General features: G+C 42.5%; 3 protein-coding genes across 6 annotated transcripts in view; all 3 read right to left on the minus strand.

Moving 5' to 3' along the window:
* LOC106606127 (bone morphogenetic protein receptor type-1A) overlaps positions 1-7,144 on the minus strand; it is a 72,880-nt gene extending 65,736 nt beyond the window's left edge. For both annotated transcript variants that reach the window (XM_014202262.3, XM_014202254.3), the window contains exon 1: positions 6,869-7,144. The gene's annotated coding sequence lies outside the window, so the exon portion shown is untranslated. The remainder of the gene's footprint in view (positions 1-6,868) is intronic.
* Positions 7,145-7,576: 432 nt separating this feature from the next.
* On the minus strand, positions 7,577-17,603 carry LOC106606142 (LIM domain-binding protein 3). 2 transcript variants are annotated; one of them, XM_082975439.1, is made up of 8 exons: positions 17,481-17,603; positions 14,982-15,041; positions 13,930-14,309; positions 13,480-13,837; positions 12,810-12,990; positions 12,570-12,690; positions 12,221-12,336; positions 7,577-12,089 (listed from the first exon to the last, which is right to left on the minus strand). In XM_082975439.1, exons 3-8 carry the CDS (start codon positions 14,285-14,287, stop codon positions 12,000-12,002), a joined length of 1,224 nt encoding a protein of 407 aa, XP_082831565.1. In that variant the 5' UTR covers positions 14,288-14,309; positions 14,982-15,041; positions 17,481-17,603; the 3' UTR covers positions 7,577-11,999. The 2 variants fall into 2 exon arrangements, with proteins under 2 accessions (XP_082831565.1, XP_082831564.1); XM_082975438.1 differs by lacking the exon at positions 17,481-17,603 and having other exon boundaries at positions 14,982-15,598.
* LOC106606152 (LIM domain-binding protein 3) overlaps positions 15,670-22,206 on the minus strand; it is a 61,061-nt gene continuing 54,524 nt past the window's right edge. The window contains exons 7-8 of one of the 2 annotated variants that reach the window (XM_014202295.3): positions 18,549-18,677; positions 15,670-17,612 (exon numbers count right to left, since the gene is read on the minus strand). In XM_014202295.3, coding sequence (XP_014057770.3) covers positions 17,456-17,612; positions 18,549-18,677 — 286 coding nt within the window. In that variant the 3' untranslated portion in view covers positions 15,670-17,455. Of the gene's footprint in view, positions 17,613-18,138; positions 18,678-22,206 lie in introns of those variants that run through there. The other variant, XM_045720348.2, reaches the window with a different exon arrangement.

The following is a 22,206-nucleotide window of genomic DNA, read 5'->3' on the forward strand; positions in this document are numbered from 1 at the left end:
CGAGGCATGCAACACTGAACTATGCATGAGAGAACCAGCTGTTCCAGGACGACTGTGTGATCACGCTCACCGTAGCCGATGTGTCAACCTGTTTAAAAGGTCTTACTCACAAGGCAGCAGGATGCGTACTCAGAGCATGCGCTGACCAGCTGGCAAGTGTCTTCACTGACATTGGGCATAGTCCATGTGCCCAAGAACACCAAGGTAACCTGTCTAAATGACTACCACCACATAGCACCGTAGCCATGAAATGCTTTGAAAGGCTGGTGATGGCTCACAACACCATCATCCCAGACACCCTGGACCCATTCCAATTCGCATACCGCCCCCAACAGCTCCACAGATGACACAATCTCTACTGCACTCAACACTGCCCTTCACCACCTGGACAAAAAGAACACTTACGTGAGAATGCTGGTCATTGACCACAGCTCAGCGTTCAACACCAAAGTGCCCTCCAACCTCATCACTAAACTAAAGACCATGGGATTAAACACCTCCCTCTGCAACTGGATCCTGGACTTCCTGATGGACTGCCCCCAGGTGGTGAGGGTAGGCAACAACACATCTGCAATGTTGACCCTCAACACGGGTGCCCCTCATCGCGCTGCGTGCTTAGTCCCCTCCTGTACTCCCTGTTCACCCACGACTCTGTGGCCGCGCATTACTCCAACACCATCATTAAGTTTGTTGGCGACAACAGTGGTAGGCCTGATAACAGACGATGAGACAGCCTACAGGGAGGTGGTCAGAGACCTGGGAGTGTGGTGCCAGTACAACAACCTCTCCCTCAACTTCAGCAAGACAAAAGGAGCTGAGCGTGGAAAACAGGAAATGGAGGGGCGAGCACGCTCCCTTTCACATCGACGGTGCTGTAGTGGAGCAGGTCGAAAGCTTCAAGTTCCTCGTTGTCCACATTACTAAAGGAACTATCATGGTCCAAACACACCAACACAGTTGTGAGGAGCATAGCCAATATGCAGTGATAATGTATCGCACAAACCTCATCGCCACATAACTGTTTATAATTGGTTAATGTTGCATAGGCTTATGTTTTTCAAGTCAAGTTTTTAAATCTGAGCGGTAGATCTCAGCTTGCATTTTGACTCACTGCCCTATCCTGATTGCCTAGTCACTTTCACCCCTACCTACATGTACATATTACCTCGTGCCGCTGCTACAATTTTGTATATATTTTTTTTTAGCTAAAATGTTCCTACTTTAACTCTGCATTGCTGGGAAAGGGCTAGTACGTAAACATTTCACGGTAAAGTCTACACCTGTTGTCGGCGCATGTGACACATTTGATTTGAAAATGCTGAACGCCTCCGCTCAGATTCAAGGTGGGTGATGTGTGGTGCGCAACAGGCACCGTCCTTCACTCTCTGGTGTTGTGACCATTTGATCTGAATAAACCGTGCCTCGAGTATGTCGACCGAATCAAGAGATGTTAATTATCAATCATTATATTTGTCAAACATGACTGGCACTTAAGACTATATTTATGTAATTAAAAAAGTATCATTCAAGTTTGGCTACATTTTCTGCCGCCTCCCTCATGTCAGCATCTGTTTGGAGATGAGGCTATAGCCAATATGCATATTAGAGGTCGACCGATTATGATTTTTCAACACCGATACCGATTATTGGAGGACCAAAAAAGCCGATTAAAATGGGCCATTTTTTAAAAATGTATATATTTATTTGTAATAATGACAGTTACAACAATACTGAATGAACACTTATTTTAACTTAATATAATACATCAATCAAATCAATTTGGCCTCAAATAAATAATGTAACATGTTCAATTTGATTTAAATAATGCAAAAAAAAGTTGGAGAAGAAAGTAAAAGTGCAATATGTGCCATGCAAAAAAGCAAACATTTAAGTTCCTTGCTCAGAACATGAGAACATATGAAAGCTGGTGGTTCCTTTTAACACGAGTCTTCAATATTCCCAGGTAAGAAGTTTTAGGTTGAGGTTGAGTGCATAGAGGAGTTCTGTATCTATAATTCTTAAAATAATTGTTATGCTTTTTGTGAACGTTTATCGTGAGTAATTTAGTAAATTCACCGGCAGTGTTCGGTGGGAATGCTAGTCACATGCTAGTCACATGCTAATGTAAAAAAGCTGGTTTTTGATATAAATATGAACTTGATTGAACAAAACATGCATGTATTGTATAACATAATGTCCTAGGGTTGTCATCTGATGAAGATCATCAAAGGTTAGTGCTACATTTAGCTGTGGTTTGGGTTTATGTGACATATGCTAGCTTGAAAAATGTGTGTCTGATTATTTCTGGCTGGGTACTCTGCTGACAATCTAATGTTTTGCTTTCGTTGTAAAGCCTTTTTGAAATCGGACAGTGTGGTTAGATTAACGACAGTCTTGTCTTTAAAATGGTGTAAAATAGTCATATGTTTGAAAAATGGACGTTTTTGCATTTTTGAGGTATTTGAATAACGCGCCACAGGATTACACTGGCTGTTGAGAAGGTGGGACGCTTGCGCCCATAGAGGTTAAGTAACGTTCTGTCTTATGTAACCATACCAAACGTAACATATACTAATTTCAGTGTCCAGGATTTACGTTTACTATGTTACTACTAGCCTATGAGACCAGGCTGCTGGGCTTATTAGAACACATTTCTTTCCATGCAGCAATAAGCTGTGTGAGGAGTTTCATGTTCTTGCCACCCGACAGCTGATATTCAGCTGATAAATGAACGACATAGCTACTGAACAGCTTTGGGAACTAATCTGTTTTTTAATTATATGGACTACAGAATATCATAATTTCAATGTTCAGTTTTATTTCTTCCTGTATTTAACCAACGAGTAATGTGAAAATAATGTTCAAATCTTGACACGGGGCTCTACAGTTTGCTGTGCGACCTGGAATTTTGATTTAGGAGTACTAGTGATCCTATCAAAAATGTAGGATTCTAGTTTTATTATATCAAATATTTTGTTGTGCTCCTACATTTCTCAACTTGGGCGCACATGTAGTCCTTGTAAAGAAAGGTCAGCATAGAGTCCTGCAACATTGCATCATATCACAGGCCTTAGGCATATTACTGGAGGTATATCAACTGTTTTTACAAAGACAAAACAAGACACAAAAAACCTGCTTCTTACCCATCCTCGGTTTACTGAATCCTCCAGTATTTGAATCCTCCAGGAATGCCATTCTTTTAGCTGCCTTCCACATATTATTTCAGAAGCTGATCGGCCTCCATCACACAACACGTTTTTATAAATCATAAGGCCCCAAATAATCACATTTTCTTGGTTCACAAACAGGAAGGGATTTCCTCAAATAAAACTAAGTAAACAAACTCTGACCTTTTCCACTTTCTCCCTTAAGACAAAAACCTTTAAATTACCAACAAAACAATCTGTCCCTTGCCCTATTCACATTAGCTCTTCTAAAATATTCACTCAGATGGCTCTGTGTATTTAAAAGAAAGATCAACACCATTAAAAAGGACAACTGCAGCCTGCATGGTAAACATCATCAAGGCCAGTCATCCAGCAACCGTGTAGAACAGGGGTGTCGTGTCAAACATACAGCAAGCAGGTGGTTTCAGTCTGAAATAGGCAGGTCAACGAAAGGCTGTTCGAATCAAAATGAATGAAAAACATTTGCACACCTAGGTGTTCAAAGAAAATCCCTCTTCAACAAGGGCATTGAAGACATTTGAAGACTCAATAAAATGGCCACCCGCACACTGTATTCTGGAAAAACAAATAATTGTTATACTATCTTTATGTTGCAAGTAAAAGTGTACAGAATGAAAATGGATAAAATGTCAAGAGTATGAAATGCCCAGCATTATGCAGTATTTCCAAAAGCCAGAGGGAATTGGTGCCGGTTTATACAGCCTGTGGTAGCAGAGCACCCCTAAACCTCCACAGCTCTGTCTTAAACAGTTCTCTGTGTACAGTCTAACGGTGACAGGTTAGATTTATAGTCTTTATCTGCTGTTCTAAGTTTGAGTTGGATCTGAGCGGTAGATCTCAGCTTGCATTTTGACTCAGTTATCAGAAAAGGTTGGTGACCACTGCTCTATCCTGATTGCCTAGTCACTTTCACCCCTACCTGCATGTACATATTACCTCAATTACCTTGTGCCGCTGTTACTATTTAAAAAAAAATGTTAAGCTAAAATGTTCCTACTTTTTTAACTCTCCATTGTTGGGAAAGGGCTAGTAAGTTTTCTTCCACAACTCAGCCACCCTGTCTCCAGGCTTGGGGGGGGGGGGGGGGGGGTAGGAATGGGGGTTGACTCAGGGAGGCAAAGCAGACAGAGGAACCCATTGGGATGTGAAACTTGATCCGTGTGCTACCCCCTCCCTCCATCTCCACCACCTCGCCAGAGAGCCTTAGAGACTCCCTGAGCAATCTGATCCCTCACTGCCTATGAGATTGGAAATGCTTTCAGAGGAGAAAGACGGATGCAGGACAACAGAAGCAAGGCAGGGGAAAGACGCTCTTAAACATAAAGGGATGTTAGAAAAACAAGCATTGTAAATTTAAAAGCGCTTGAGAATGTTTTGCTTCTCTCTTTCACCGCACTCAGAACACTTGAGGCAAGTTCTGGTTTACGTTACAGACTCCAGTACTGAAACAACTTCAATTCTAGGAAATAAGTATCACTACTACCCACAACACACTAAGCATGGACTTTACGGAAACGATGTAGGTTAGCCTACTTAATGAAAGTACATTAAAAAAAAACATCTCTTGATTTTTAACATTTAGGCTATGCCTACTTAAAAGTTCAACTGCAGTGGCAGCTGTCAAGCAGGGGTATGGGAGACAAAACAAATGACCCATCATTCCATTATAAAAGGAGAAGATAATTCCAGCTAGCTACATCCTCTTGACAAAGAGCAGACCTCTGATCTGTGCATAAATCATATCTGAATTATGCACAATTTACTGAACCCCATCCCCATTTCTGTCTAACCCTCCATTATGTTCTCTGCAGACTTCAGGCAGTTACAGAGCTCTGGCTAATTAATCACACTCAGCTCCAGCGCAGGGCTAGACTCCTGCTATAATCACTGTGTTAGCCCACTGATCAAGATACTGTGTACACAATCATTGCTAGAGAGACTAGGCATAGGTCTATATGAACTATGAAGACATTCAGATACGTCTAAATAGGGACAATTTATTGTCATGTGCTTGATTATGGTTTTAATAGCTGGAGAAATCCTCACGCTTAGTTTGTTAGCGATTCTTCCTGGCCTAGTCTCACTCCCCCAATATTGGCCTGTTTTATGGAGTATCCCAGGCAACCCACAGAATGTAAAGATGTCTGGCATATGTATAATGTTAGACTTTAGATGCAATCATTTTTTCTCCACCTTTATAAATCCACTTCTACCCCATGCCGCTTAAAGTGGACAGTTTCACAGTCAGGGCTTCCATCTGGTTTTTGACCTCTATTTTCCAGAGCCCATTCACTCCAGAGTTGCCTTCAGCATTGGAAGGTGGGGAGCACAACGCGTCGCCCTCCCATTCCAGGCCCAAATTAAAACCAGCTTTTTTTCACAGGCGAGAAAAGCATGGCCAAAAATGTCCCATTCGTATGCGACCGACACCATGAGAGACGAGACACTGGGTATTTTCCCTGTGAAAAAACAGACCTCTTGCTACTGACGTAGTGTGTGTATGGGTGTTTGTATTGCCAGATTTTAAAGTGTCTCACTGCCTCCAATACTTTCACACCGTCACTGTGGACTGTATCACATGACGATGATTGACCAATTTACGATGTGCAATGATAGTCAACAGGGAATAAAAATCCATTGACCTTCATGGTAGCCCCCCAGAAACCCCTTTATTCAAACTGTGTGTGTGGTTATTGGCAGAAACGTGAGAGCTGACGTGAAGTCTAACTAAAGAGCAGGATGAATGCTTATTTGGGTGATTATTTGCTTAATCAACTTAATCCTTGTTATCAGTACTTGATGTGGTACGTTGTCCTCCTCTGTCATCTGATAAACACTTGTTACAAAACACACTTACATTGCAACGAGTCGGCCTACCATGAGCCAATGTACAGTTTTAATCCGCGAACAACTAACGTTAGCTAGTTAACTATGTATAATAAATGAAGTTAACACTAGGCTAGCCTACTAGGCTTTCAAGTTGTACTATTCAAATAGAACTTACTTTTCAGAGGGAAAGTGAAAAATGTGTTATTTTGTCATCTAATTTGATACAAATGATTCCAAAAATCATTGCATTCAACCACTCAGTAAAATGTGTTACATTGTTGCAATGTCTCTGGAAGCGATACTTATAACGTTACATGATACCGCTCTGTGCTAGCTAACTAGCAACCCACTAGCTAACAACTTTCATTGCGTAATGAGTGAATTGAGTTATAAAAACAATTCAAACTAAACAACTAGCAAATAATACTCTGGCTAACTACATACTAACCAATTCGGTCAATATCAAAGTTCAGTGTCAGGTTTGCTAGTAGAAGTACTTGCAAACGAGTAAGCTAGCCAAACAAATGTATCTCGATACTTAGCTAGCTCGCTAACTAGCAAGTGGCTACGCTAAAATTAGCTAGCGCTAACAATCTAGCGAGGTAGTTTTCGCTTTCAAAACAAACTCTCGGAAACAAGTGGCTGTATTTAAACCGAAGTTAAAATGTTTAGCCAACTTGTTAATAACTATAAACGTAATACACTTCCAAAATGAAGCAAGTAGCTAATTTGTGTGTTTTCTCGTTTTATTTTTCACACACAAAAACGAACTTTTTCCACGACAACTGCAAAAGCGAGGGCAGAATTAACAGGTTTATGACCTAGCCTGGTTAGATTTCATTCCACCTCACCTTTTTCTTCAGCAGATGTGGCAATCCTTTTGGTTCCGGGCGAGCACTCCTCTGTATCTTTATATTTCGTCTTGAAGTTGCAAAAATGTGGTGTACATTTCCCAAACATGCAGTTTAACGTCGGCCCTGCTCTACTCGCTCTGTTTTTGCCTCTGCCTATGTCATTTGATGAAGCACACGTAGACAGACCAACATTTTTCAATCACTGCTGCGAATGCACAACCATTTGAGGGGGACCGAGTTGCGGTAGGAGTATTTCTATGGAGACTTTAAGTATGTCCCAATTACCTCAGTGACGCCCCCTGGTGTAAATGGACATACCTATTATTTTTCATTGTCCTAATCTACTACAGTATATTTGTGTTTGTTTGACACATGCATACAATAGTCTACTCACAAATAGAAGAGCGTGGAGAGTAAAAAAATCAGGGAAGAAGCGTGGAGAGGAGAGGGAGGAGATGGAGCTTGAGAGGTATATAGAGAAACTGGAGAAGCAGATAGATGGTGAAAATTGAGAAAGAGGTGGACAAAGTGTGGACATAAGAGGGATTGAAAAACATGGATAAAGGAGAGATGATATGGAGAATAAAAAGGTGGAGGAGGAGATAGATGAAGAGGAGGATAGGATATGAAGAATAAAGGTGGGAAGAAAGTGGAAGAATAAGGGTGAGAAGGAAGTGGAATAATAAATCAAGGTGAAAGACAACGTTGTGAAATAAAATGTTTATTGACAAATTTCAAAGATTCAAACCATCCTAGGGTCATTCCACCAATTCAGTGCCTTTTGAGAAGTGTAATTTCACCAAAGTTTAACATTGTCAAGAGGACATGTTCAAATTCATAAAAAACATGTTCTCATCTCAAGAGGTTTTTTAAATAACAAAAATGACTATAGAAAGGGCCTATTAAAGTGCCAAATAAATCAAATCAAAATAAAGTAACAGGGTTGACTATTTCTTCTTAAATCAACCACAAATCCCCTTGTGACAGGGGGAATGGACGCTTCTGTGCAACAGGGAGTGGCAAGTGAATATCAGCTTCCCGAGAAAAAAAAACATTTCTAGTCTGTCTATCTATGGGTAACTGGGTTGACGTGTTATGTTCGACCTGCTCAGTTTCCCACCACAAAACACCAGAAAATGGCCAAAGATAGTCAAACCATATCACCTGCTTTTAAACTATGATTTGACAATTAATGTTAAATGTTTCTTTAAAAAAAATATTTTAAAATAAATAGTTTCACCATATTAAAACAAAAGTTCAGTTCACATAACAGGGATCACGAAAATGAGGGACAGGCGTAAATGAATCAATAATCACATGAAATAAATAATCTTCAAATTACTTTGTCAAAGCAACAAAAATAACTAGGGCTTTACAATGATGGTGACAAATGTTTTGAGTAAGTGGGTTGAAATCTTCCTAGAAGAAGTGACACAGGGTTGATGGAGGGGCATCAAAATGCTGAATTTTGGCACTTTAGGTTGCCTTTATTCACATAAAAAAAAAATATATATTTATTGGATTCTCCATATGGTCTGTATTAAAAGGGCACTTCATATAATATAACAGGCTTTTAAAATGTAATATTGTTGCACAAGTTCTACTTAAATATCAAATGGACGCAAGAGGCACCCATTTTGTGGAACAACTCCCTAGAGATCTAGAGATACCAGCAGCCTATCAACATTGACTCTGGTAATACAGGCATACTTGTGGTTGTAAAACAAAAACATAATGGTGATTCGTAGTCTTTGCTGAACAATATAAATTAAGGTCATGGTATTTAATAGGCTACAGCATGCATAAATTAAGGCCCCTCAAACATTGTCCAATCCAGGAAGTTCTCAAGAGAGACGAAATCAAGCCCATTTCCTTTCCAAGATAGATACACACACACCCCGATAGACTCCTGTTAAATTCTTCAATCGTCAAGGTATATCCTTTCTCCATGTAACTCTGTTCTGATAGCAGTCAGATGCATTTCACTTAATAAAGCAATGCATAAAACGTGTTCCTATTTCTAAGTCTAGTTAGTGTTATGGTAGGCCAGGCAGGGTGAGTCGTTTGAAATATGGGGTTACAATCCAAACACATCAACGTTCCACATAAAAAGACCTTGTCTATATAGACGATAGGGTTCTAAGTACAAATGCAGCAAGAGATGAACCACTAATTCATGTGTTATTAATAATGTACAACAGAACAATGACAACAACCCTATTCCTCCCACACAGTCCATGCCAAAGAAAAAAAAACATTGACGGCCTACAACTACTCAAAGATCAAAGCCGTATTTCAGTTACTGCTTCAAAAACATATAAGCAAATCAATGATCGGATTTAAGAGTGTGGTTGTTATCTCATGCCAAGTATATACCTATTCTAATACAAAAATACTACTCTAGAAAAAAAAATACCTTCCCCGATCAAAACACAGAACATGGAAGAAGAAGCAATCCCTTTTGCACATTGGATATACATCTTGCAGCCTCACAAGTGTTTACTAAACAGCAGTACAAACAGAAATAATGTGTGAACCAACATCTAAAAGACCACTCAGCAGCCTGAAATTGAAAAGGATTGTCTTAATACAGTGTCATAGAAAAGTAACCTGTGTGCCATATAGACTGTTTAGTGAGAACTAGCCAGGAGGGAGGGAAGTGTCAAGAGTGAAGAGAACGATGAAGGCTACTTAAGTCTCTCGTTACAGAGGACAGAGATGCACCAGAGGCCTCTTACCTAAATGGAATGAATGCCTGATGGCAGAGAGAAGTTATAGTCATTTGGGAATGGACTGTGAAATTCTATAAAACTGTGTCCTCCTTAAATATGTCCTTAACTATTCTTTCATGGGGTTATTATAGCCAATGTTGACTACAGAGGAAACGTGTGAGCATTGGAAGCAGTGATATTGACATTTTGGGCTGCTGACATGGTCCTTCAGATACCAGGTGACACAAAATACACTATATTTGATTGTCTAAAAATAGCCTCAACGGGATGCACAGCATTTCTATCATCATGTTGACTCAATAGTCTTCTTTTTATTTTATTTTAAAGGGGAACCATCTAAATAATCCAAACAATTGTTTTCCCTACGCTGTCCACAATTTCTGATTATGGAGTTAATGTAATGACATTGCTGGTTGATACATGAGGCCTGGAAAAAAGCTTGACATTGAACTGTTGGATACGAAGTCCACAGGGGTGACAAATGGCTTTGTAGTGTTTTCTGGAGTGGGGACAGAGGGAACATACAGTGAGTGTACTATATAGTGACTAGTGTCTGAGGCATGCCAAGTAGCAGAATGGTGTCAACACTCTGTTGCACTCTAGTGGTTGGAAACTATACAACTAGTTTCAATACGCTGAACTTTCAGTAAACAACTATTTAGCAACAATTCAAGCCCGTCTTCATTTCCCTCCAATGGTACCATGTAAGGTTTATTCTTACCAGTTGATCTACACACATACAGTATGCATATCAAAAGTACTCAGTGTAGTGTTCTCAGTGTTATGTAAAATCACAGTATGCTTTGCTACTCTAGTGGCACAGATACATAACTAATACTGATGTTGCCTCAGTAGACATGCACTGACAATCATGTACAAAACTCATGCATGCACACACACTTACACAAACACAGAAAATACACAAAGATGTATAAAATAAACTCAAAGTATAAAGTCTGTAGACAAGCACACTGTCTCAACTGACCTTTAAGGTGTGTGTGTGCTAGTGAGAGAGAAATGATTGTGTTTGGCTGTTTTTGGCCTTGACAGATATTTCCTATACATTCTTGTTTAAATGAAGCGCTTCATACGGGTGTATGGCATATCACCATGCATAGACATCTGTTGTGTAAAATGTATCTGTAAGACCCCAGGCCAGAGCTTGGCTCCCTTAAGTGCAATTCAGAGACCAAAGCCGCGGAGACACAGTAGTCCGGCGGCCCATTGTGACATATCCATCTGGCTCTGGTCCACCATCCGTGCACCTCCCCAAAATTCCCATTACATACTATAAAAGACACAGAGTGGTTCCTTGATTTCCAGTCAGGAGCAAATCCCGTTTATGAGACACATTCCAAAAACCTAACTTCCCTACCCCATAAAGTGTTCAAATATAGCCAAAGTGTTGTCTCATCTTCTACCTGGATCCCCAACGTTGGTATAGTATTACTGTATCATAATGTAACAGAGCACCATCTTTGTATATAATAAATAAATAAATCCAGGATGAAAGAGTGAATAACAGGTTCTTCATATAATACTGTGAACCTCTGTATGATGCAACTTCATACAAAACTAAATAATTCAGCAAAAGTCCAAATATAACTGTTTTGTTTGATCAGCAATATAAAACATCCATGGATGTTATACTTCCGTTTTATTCTATGTAAATAAATAACACTTTGCCAAAGATGCAATAAATATCACTTACTAAACTGTCACTTTAATAATACCTCTGTGAAATCAAACAGTACCCGTAGGCCTGCATGTGTCAAGCTACAGTGTATTGTATCGGTTCACGTTCTGTGCTCTGTATGTCAGCGTGAGGCATCGTCATGTTTAATCTACTGGATGTGATACTAAAACGGTTTTATTACATTCACTGCAAGCTATTTGGGTTTTTTCCATTCAAAACAAAGCACACAGTGTTCCTGTGAAATAAGGCATCTTATTTACTGATTGCCCTGCTACTCCACTCAGTCTGCCTGTGTCTGTAGGCTGCTAAGGCTTTTGCTCCAGCCTCACTGGATTGAGGCCCTCCAGGACCTGAGTGGAGTAGCAAAGAATTTACATAAGAATTCTCTGATATAATATAATTCATTTGTAAGTGATATTAATAAATACAAACATAACACATGTTCGGGGGGGGCGGGGGGTGGGGGGCTGCAGCATTTTAGGCCGTTTTGTCTTGAATTTCAGTACCAATGAAAATACTTAAATTTTGTCACGCCTGATTGATCAGTTTACTGAACAGTCAATCTTGTTGCTATCATCTTCATCTTGTGTTTTTCATCATTTTGACTGGCATCAATGCCCTCTACAGGGCTCTTTGCCAAGGCTTGGGCATAGCTACGTAAGCACCTGCCCAAAACCCCATAAAACTGCAGATGGAGCATCTACACATTGATGGCGTGAGCGTGCTTCTTGCACAGGGGCTTGTCCTTCTTGGAGTAGAAGGGCTGGCCCTCAAGGTTCAAATTGCACACCTGTGGGAGACGGACATAATTGTGAATGTCACAAAGCAATATTTTTTTGGTGTAGTCCCAAGAGATCTGAATAATAACCGTTTTATACAGCAGGAACATGGGTTATTGTACAGCGCTGTAGTCATTCTTACCGCACAGACAAAGCAGGTGTCGTGCCAAGTATGACCCAGTGCTTCAATGAACTTGTCTCCAGCTTCTACTGGAAAGTCACAGCCATGGCACTTGGTGCTGAAGAGTGAAATGTAATCTGGAAGAGAAAGCATAGATTGTGAAAACACTAGCAAAGTGCAAACAGTAGCAAAGTTACATGCGTAAAAAAAAAATGTCTATGTATATAATTCCAATGTAGTTCAGTTGCAGAAGCTGTTTTCACAGAGGACATTATGACAAACATACAGGAGCTAGTTTGGGCTCTAAAGGAAACATTTGACGCATGGGGCTTTTCATTATGTGCCATGCTATTCCATTGATCTAAAGTACCTTTCTCGCAGTAGGGCTCCCCGTCCTCCATGTGGAAGAGGCTATTTCCAAAGGCCTTGCCACAGGCAGCACACACAAAGCAGGTGGTGTGCCATGTCTGCCGCAGAGCATGCATCACCTCCTGCACACCAAAAAACACAGGGACAAAAGGTTATTGTGTGGGTGTATGTGTAGGTGTATGCACGCACAAAGTGACTTTGTGTGCGTTGTACTTGTCTGTGTTTGGGTCTGTCATCTTACCCCCATGATCTTGGTGTTGCAGCGGGCACAGGTGGGGGCAAAGAACTCTCCGTAGCAGTTCTCACAGTACACTGCGTTCTGCTCCTCCACAAAGCTGCAGTCTGCCAGCGATGTGTGGCAATAGTGACAGTTGAACTCCTCTGGGTGCCAGGATCGACCCAAGGCCACCAGGAAGGGTCCCCTGTAACGACAGAAAGCAGGTGAAAGCTATGATCCCTTATTGATGTCACCTGTTAAATCCACTGAAGGGGAGGAGGCAGGTTAAAGAAGGATTTTTAAGCCTTGAGACAATTGAGACATGGATTGTGTATGTGTGCCATTCAGAGAGTGAAAAAGCAAGACAAAAGATTTGAAGGCCTATGAACGGGGTATGGTAGTAGGTGCCAGGCCCACCGGTTTGTGACGCTGCTGGGTTTTTCACGCTCAACAGCTTCCTGTGTGTATCAACAAGGGTCCACCACCCAAAGGACATCCAGCCAACTTGACACAACTGTGGGAAGCACTGGAGTCAACATGGGCCAGCATCCCTGTGGAATGCTTTCGACCCCTTGTAGAGTCCATGCGCCGATGAATTGAGGCTGTTCTGAGGGCAAAAGGGGAGGGGGGGTGTAACTCAATATTAGGAAGGTGTTTTTAATGTTTTGTACACTCAGTGTATTGTTGTTGTTACCTGATCATGTTGTTGCAGGCTCCACAGAGGGGTGCTCTGTTGCTGTTGGCAGCGAAGCGCTCCGCCCTTTGGGCAACGCCCCGGGCAACGGGATTGAAAGGGGCAGGGGTGGGGTTGTAGGGGGAAGGGCTTGGGTTATAGGCAGGGCTTGGGGCAGAGTGAGGGGTGTGGGCAGAGCCAGGGTGTGGGATATAGACCGGTGCTGGTGGGGCACTCTGAGGTAGAGCAGGCACTTTCATGCTGGTGCTGGTGGTCTTGCTGGGGTCAAACTTGTTGGCAAAAGAGTCGTCAGTGATCCAGGGGGGCCTGCTGGAGGGGGGTTCAGGGGCGGCGGCTTGGGGTGGAACAGGGGCAGGAGCTATGACCCAAAGAGACACCCGGTTAAGTCAACACTATCCATATTGTTAACACACATACAAATTGTCACACAGCGCCACCTGCTGTAACTACCTGGCACGATGCAGGCGGTGCTGACCACCTTTGGTGGGGGAGGGCCCACAGGGATCTGGATGGAGCTTTGCTGCATGTGAGGAGACTGCTGCATGTGAGGAGGCTGCTGCATGTGAGGAGGCTGCTGCATGTGTGGAGGCTGCTGCATGTGTGGAGGCTGCTGCATGGGAGGCTGCTGCATGGGAGGCTGCTGCATATGCGGGGCCTGGTGCATGGGGGGCCCCTGGTACATGGGAGGTCCCTGCTGCATGGGAGGCCCTTGGTACATGGGAGGCCCCTGCTGCATGGGAGGCCCCTGCTGCATGGGAGGCCCCTGGTACATGGATTGCCCCTGGTACATGGGAGGGGCTTGTTGCATGGGGGGAGCCTGGCCATACTGGCTGCAGAAGGATAAACAAGAAGCTGAGTGACATCATCACCACCTAGACGGAAACATATCTCTACTAGTCTGATTATCAGTTCTGCTGCTTTCTGTCATAGTTTAGACAATATAACAATCTAAACTGGGAAACTGTACTACAAGTACCAATTACTAATAAGGAGACTTAGCACTATGCCTCACGATTAAACCTAGTGCACTGAATGCTGGACAGCCACCCCTCTCCTTCCTGACTGAGTGTCCACATATGTTTTGAGTCTTACCTGGAGCTCCTCCACTTCACCAGACACGTTTAACTCAAAGGTTAGTGGGAGTTTAATATAGCAGAGACCCACACACAGAGAGAGAAAGACAGCCTGGTATCAGAGAAACAGTGTTAGAACAGAGAGCCTCAGTTATGGCAGTGAGAGAGATTCACAGAGTCGCCAACAGATTTCATTTGAGAGGAGAGAGAAGCAGGTTTTGACATATTTGTAAGAAAGGGGAGGTTAAAACGCAGGTTAAAATGAACACTGTCAAAGCACGATTTTCATCTTTCGAGCTAAAAACAGAGGGAGGGGAATAAGGGTGTGTTATTCCAGAAGTGAAGTTATGTTGACAATAAGGGAAGGAAGCACACTATCCAGATGTTCTATGGAGAGTGGCATCTGGATAAACTTCCCCACAGAAGTACCTGGAGACTGAGGATTTGTACTGGGAGCTGTAACCAGGGGCAGACTGTTGCAGGCTGTAGCTATAACGCATCAGAAACAAAAAGGGTCAAGGGTCAAAAACGGGTCAAAAATAGCTCTTTGGATGAAGGCCATGTACACCTATACCTGTATGATGCCGTGCTGCCCAAGGAGTTCGTTTCCGATAATGGCATCCGGTTTTTAAATATTGCATGTGCAGATGTAACTTTTCTCCACTGTTTACTGAAGGAAAGTAAGAGTCGTCGGATTTCTCACATATTGTAACATTATCAGATCACAGCAGTTTCATTCTAACTGCTAGTCAGTCAGCCTAGTTTGACCACAGAGTCAGCTGTGTAGCTTTCGAAGAAAGGGCAGCACCCAATCAGCAGTCTCTTTGAAGTATAGGTGAACTTGGTTTCATAGCAATACCTTTGTGAGAGCACACATTCACACACAAAGGAAATATATATATATATCCTAGAGAGACAAAATTAAACAGGTTCTGAAAATCCATGATCCTAACATTGCCAAACCAAATCAATACACATCTAAGCTCCTACATACCATATCTGTATTTATCCCCATCATTCAAGGAAACTATATTGATACTACACACACACACCACACACACACACACACACACACACACACACACACACACACACACACACACACACACACACACACACACACACACACACACACACACACACACACACACACACACACACACACACACACACACACACACACACACACACACACACACTCCTGGTAACACATCCAACCCACATTGTTTTCTTTTCAATGACACAATTATTAGGAAACTTTCAAGTGAGCCACAGGACCACTTCTCAAAAACACACTACCATGCAGGCGAGATGAATTCACTTCAAACCACCCTTCACTGCACATCATGAGTTGATATAGCCTTCACAGTTTTAAGCAACTGTGGTAAACACACTGGCTCCAGGAGATCCCTATAAAATACCACTATTAAATTAAAGGTTAGATTTTATTTCTTTCGTTATTAAAACACAGCTGTTGATACAAAACAAAAAAATTGACCCTCTACAATGGTTGGCTGAACCAAACAACCTTGGGGATCATTGAGTCATAAGTAGCATAAACCCCCTTGTTATGCAAAGCAAAACAGGTCATTTTATAGACACTGACAAATCAGAGGGTATTATACAAGCACAGAAAATAGTCATCTTTTGTGATAAGTGTCACATTTTAAATTGTGTTCAATTTGTACCAGATTCGACAGCATTCTAGCCCACATAATATGACCCTTTCAGCTATTGTACTATGAAGCATTACATCGATCAACAGCTGCTATTGCCTGTAGCCACCAGTTAGCCATTCAGTAGTGGACTAGAATGGTGCATCACAGCCATAGATAACGATTTAGTACATCACTGATTTGCAGGATACAAATGATTGTGATTGACATCCAAGTGTTACGCCCTTCTGCTGTTCTATGACAAACTACCCCCCCCAGATCATAATTAGTCAAGCCAGTGTGTGAGCATGCAGTTGAGCAGTGACGTGCAGAGTGAGCATGGGAGAGCGTGGGATAGAGGAGCTACCGCCATCACACAAGGTGGTACAATCACTAACTGGACTACTATGTGCACTACCGCGTGAACTACTCTCATATCACTAATTATGTGGCCTTCACAGGTTGAACAGAGCCCATTAATACCAACTCCGAGAGTCCGCCGTTCCTTACTATGACATGCAAAGGTCCAGACTTGAACGGGCCTGTGGGGATTTTGTATGTGTGTTAATGGAAGAAACAGGGTGACCTGCAAATTCTAGATGAGAGATGGAATGTCAGAAAAGTCAACCTCAGCGTGATGTTAGCTACATTCAGCATTAAATGTTTTTTTTTTTTTATATTGGGGTCAAACATATCTAACCATTAATAATTGTGAAGGGAATATTGACATTGTGGAGAAAGAGGTGCAAATTAGTCAAACAAAAACTTCAGTCAGCAATCGCAAATGCTGCCAAACCCCCACATGAGCTTACATTCCTCTGCTTGTCCCTTTAGACAATCTGCAGTGTACAGTCTGCACATCAAGCCTCGTGGACATTTTCCTATCCATTCAGCTATAATGGAGAGAGCTAATGCAAAGAGCTTTTGGAGAGAAGTTGGACCCGGTGCAGGCGAGCAAAAAAGTTGCACCGACCTATTGCTGTCCCATAAAATAGCATGTATCCAATTGGGGCTGTCGCAGTTAATTTTGCACCACTTTTCATGCTGCGACAGATGTAAATAATCCGATTTTCTTATGAAACATGGCCAATGCGAATGAAGCAACGCTGCAGTCATGGCCTTGCGCCTTTGATCCGGCTAGTGTCCCAAAGTTGACTTTTTTTTTTTACCCTCCTGTCCCCTATCCCACGTACCTAAGCAACTCTGCACCCCACTGTCTGTGACGTGGTCAGTATCTCTGTCACTGTGTCAGTCTGTCCAGGTGCGTGTGTACCTCAGGTGCTTGGGTTTCCCAGAGGGCAGGGTGCGCTTTCGTTTGGGCAAAGTGCTGGTTCGGAACACTGGGGTGATTGACAGAGCCTCCAGCGCAGAGGTGGGCGGTGGCCCTTGCTTATAAACCTTGTTTCTTAACGAGAGCCAACAAGAGAGGTCTGAGAGACGGTTTAGGGCTCACTCCAATTCCCTCCACATACACAATGAGAACTTAGAATTTGTTATGCCATCTTAAACCCTCTGAAATACTACACTGTAATGCAAAATAGAAGGTAACACTTTAGTTGGAGAGTCCTTAGTAGATGTTTTATACATGTTCAACTAACTGTCAACAAATTGCCCACTAACAATAACTATCGTATCTGCCCAATCTCAATATGTATGGCCTTTCGTGGTACCCTGCAAGTAGATGGGACACCATTTTTTATGTGATTTTTAATCCTACTGACAAACCACCATTCATGGATACGATATGATATACTTTATTGTCCATTTACATGGAAATTCATTTAATCTGCTGTGATGGTCCAAAATAGTTTTCGGAGGGTGCAATAAAGTAGTATAGACACCATGCCTCTCGATGGTCCAAAAACCTAATCCAGTAGTCTAAGAAAATGATCTCAGACACCCCCATTGAAGGTTCTGAGGTCCAATGGGGTGATCTGGGGTATTTCACCAAGATGCAATATCTGGCTCATGTAATTATGTCGAAGAGAGTTATTCGCCAACCCTAGCAAGCTGTTGCATATAAACTGACTTGCAGTTGGTAGTTTGCTAATAGTTTGAGCATCTATAGATCATCTATTGTGGACAATCCAAATAAATCCTGTTTGACACCCTGTATACTCTTACATCCACTATTTCAGCATCAGAAAATAAAGCTCTCCCAACCCAATCCATATTCCTCACAAACCTCTTCTCTGGCCCCCCATAAAATAGCAAATATGTACGAGCATCTGTACCTGCTTCTCCCCCTCCTATCTCAACCAAATCCACACAGTGGCCTATCTCCTGACTGACATAAAAGGTAGAAACTGGGACAGGGGGAGTGATTGAGTGACAACTGTACCTAGACTGTGTAATCAGAGCAGACGAGATATGGGAGGCTGCATGCGTCAGGTGGCGGGGTGCCCCAGAGGGGACTGCAGGGGCCTCAGGGGCCACTGGCTGTGTCTGGGTGGCTGGGGGTGGCTGCTCGCTGCAGAGGACAGAGTAGAGTTAAAACAGCCAGGAAGGATCAAGAGAGGGAGGTCGTGCTCTGGGGGAACTAGGAAAGGGAATTTGGGGAACGCTTTGTGTGACATATTGACTGTGTTCACTCTGCAAACTCTCTCTAGATTTGACAGAACTGCCTGCTTCCTATGGGGGGGGGGGGGCGGTGGCAGTGATGACCAACCATAGAAGCAACAGCTTGCACAGGCCCCGGTCATTGTTGTATTGTATTAAGGCTGGTCAAATAAAAAACAAGTTTAAGATGGATGGATTGTTATGATGATGATGACGTTAAGGGTTAAAGGATGATGGGTTTGGCAGACTCGCTCTGCATGACTACAGTACTCCACTGCCTTGAGGCTCTCTGTTCTCACACCGCTCACAGACATGGCAAGTCTTCCCAGTGTCTCTCTCCTCACAGTTTCCACGCAGTCCAGATGATCACAGCATCATCAGACTGTTTGACTTACCTTGGACACTGAATATGGACACTCTCCCCTGTGAATGTACTAAACCCAAAGCCACTTTAAAATGCATGCTGCTCATGAAACCTTTCACCTAACCACTCATGTAGTACAATCAAGGTTTTCCAAGTCTAATTGGAACATAAAAACAAAAACACACATTTCAATAAATGTTCAATCAATCACATCGAAACAGTCGAAACGGAAAAAGTGAGACATCAGAACAAAACAGTCACTCTCAATGAAAGTGCACACACAAATATAGGTACATACCAAAGAAAAGGAAGAGCACTCACTTGGCGGAGGACAATGAAACCACAACAGACAAAAACTTTCAACCCACACAGCATTACCTCTCAGGGGTGGGTTCAGGGGGTACGGGGGCGGGCTCTGGAGACTGCGAAGCAGCAGGTGAAGCCACCTGATTGGGCGAAGCAGCGCTAGCAGGCAGAGCGACAGGTGCGGGGCTGATAGAGATTGGAGCATGCTCAAAAGGGCTACTGCATAAGAGGTTAGGTTGCATTGAGAGAAAACCATCAGCAGTCCGTAGCCGAAAATCATATTTACAAACAGCCCATGTAGGGCTAGGTGTATATGAATTAGATAGTTCATGTCAGCACAAATAGACCTGTAAAGATATATGGCCTCAATCACACGCAAAACTAAAAGCCTTGATATTGTTCAGCCCAATGCAAGGATGTCCATCAAGGAACAAATTGAAAAAGAGTAGAAAAATAAATCAATTACAATTATTTACGAGTCTTCTCTTTCAATATAAGGAGTTAGAGCTCGAGGTGAGCAAAAAAACCCTATGCAGGAAATAAAAACCTCACAGAAAAAGAAAGCAATCTGCTCATAAGATAAAAGGGACATTTGAACTATAGGTTTCGGGTGAGTCGCTGGAGACCGTATAGAGACTGGCAGCGGGGTTGAGTGGAGTGATATCTGGTTGTATAATGGAAAGCTGCCTAGCTGCTACTGCAGGAATCGATTGTGCATAACGGGGAATGATTAAATAACTGTGTCGAGACAAGCCAGCTTCATCAATCATGTCCAAGGCCAGAGAGAGAGGGTTAGAGAGGGTACCATCTCACTGGGATGAAGCAGGCTATATGCATCGTCTTCACTTTATTAACACAGTGCATTAAACATTGATTTGTAATGGTATAGAATATCATACTAATATAATATAATCAGAGACAATCTAAGGTGTCGGGAGAGTTTCAGCCACGAACCCTGCTGGGGAAAGGATTAAACAGACTATATTACAACAAAAGCAACAAAAAAAAGGAGAGAAAAATGTGAACACTCAGTCAGCATGGCATAATCAATGAGTGCACACTACAGAACATTTGTGAATTGACCTTTAAACCTAAGTAAAAACGAACAGATTTTGACATTTAAACACAGCTGACTTGGACATGAGGCCAAAACATTGAGTGAATGACAGAGAGAAGGTGGGGTTGAGGTTGCCCCACTCCGGACAGGGGAGAACGGAATGAATGCAATGCCCAGGGGGAGCTGCCCAGGCTGGAGGACAGACAGAGGATGGCAGGCATCTAGCAGCAACAAGCCTGATGGTGGTAGACCGATGGCTGACCCCTACTCACGTCCATCACCCTGACCTCTTCTCCTGGACATCTCTCTGAACCCCCCCCACTCTTGACATCACTCTTGATTGATGTCGCTAGTCCATTCTTCCTGTTGACATTTACAGGCAGGTATAGAAGGGATAGTTGGAATGTCATATGTCAGGGAGGTGGTGTGGCACAGAGAGAGGTCAAGAAACAGTGGTCTCGGGTGGTCATTTAACCCCTCATCACTTTCTTTGGTGAACCCGTGAGGTTAGCAAGTGCTCCTAGGTTGTGGTTGTAGTGTGTCTTTCTATGGTGTGTCTCACGGCTAGTTGTGTGGAGTACGGAGTGGAGTGTTGGTGTGTCGGCAGGGGAGGTGGAAGGATCAGTACATATAGACAGGTGATAGGCGCTCTCAGTTTGAGTGACAGAGGAAGTGCCTTTGAGGTTGGGTACAAGGACAGGACAGGCCACAGTCACACAGATACTAAAGACACTATTATTTCTGAATCCAACCAACCAAGTTTTCATCAACAAAGTTTTGTAGCGTTAACTGCTTTCAGCTAGAGAGACCGCTACAAAGTCACTTTTATCTGATGGGAGTGTAGGGCGTGTAGGGCCAAAACTCCATCCCACCACAACAGGCTGAAATTTCAGGTGGTCTTTTCAAACAGCTCTTATACTAAAAGGGCAGTATTATTCCAATCTCATAGTGTGGGAATTGTATTTAAAACACAGATAAATCACGTTTTTGACTGCACTGGGCCTTTCTAAAAAATGTTTTTTTTGTTTGTTTATTGCTCAGAAAACTTGGGGGGGCAAATTACATCACTCGTGGGCCGAATTTGGCCCACGAGCCGCCTATTGGGGAGCCCGTGGGCCAAATTCGGCCCATGGGTGATGTAATTTGGCCCCCCCCCAAGTTTTCTGAACAAAAAACAAACAAAAAAATGTTTTTTTTAAAGGCCCAGTGCAGTCAAAAACGTGATTTATCTGTGTTTTAAATATAATTCCCACACTATGAGATTGGAATAATACTGCCCTTTTAGTATAAGAGCTGTTTGAAAAGACCACCTGAAATTTCAGCCTGTTGTGGTGGGATGGAGTTTTGGCTTGCCTGGTGACTTCATCAGGCAGTAAATTAGTAAATAGACCAATAAGAAAGAAAGATCCAAAGCTCTTTGCCAATGACAGCTAGTTTTAAGTTTTCCCCTCCCGCTCAGACCACTCCCAGACAGTCCTAGCAAAATTCTTGCTTGAGAAATTGCTCTTTGCTAAGAAGCTATTTTTGTTTCTTTTTGAACATTTTAATTGAAAACAATCCCAGTAAGATTGTACATTTTTACACAGAAATGATTTGATATTGAGATAAAAATGGCTGCAATGGACCTTTAATAAAATACAAAAATCACCAGTAATTGAGCTCAATGTGATTTTAATTTAGGAAATATGTTCCCCAAGACTGTAAAATCACTAG

Source organism: Salmo salar, chromosome 01 (genome assembly GCF_965601325.2).
Source record: "Salmo salar chromosome 01, fSalSal1, whole genome shotgun sequence".
In the NCBI taxonomy this organism is placed as follows: Eukaryota; Metazoa; Chordata; class Actinopteri; order Salmoniformes; family Salmonidae; genus Salmo; species Salmo salar.

Bases quoted from the DNA above. Each gene is read 5' to 3' on its own strand.
- LOC106606142 (XM_082975438.1), bottom strand. From the start codon at position 15,052: ATGCGTTATAGCTACAGCCTGCAACAGTCTGCCCCTGGTTACAGCTCC. The intron at 12,991-13,479 runs GTAACAACAACA...CTGTCGTTACAG, and splicing joins GCCTGCAACAACATGATCAG to GGGACCCTTCCTGGTGGCCT. The intron at 12,337-12,569 runs GTACTTTAGATC...TTTCTCTTCCAG, and splicing joins GGAGCCCTACTGCGAGAAAG to ATTACATTTCACTCTTCAGC.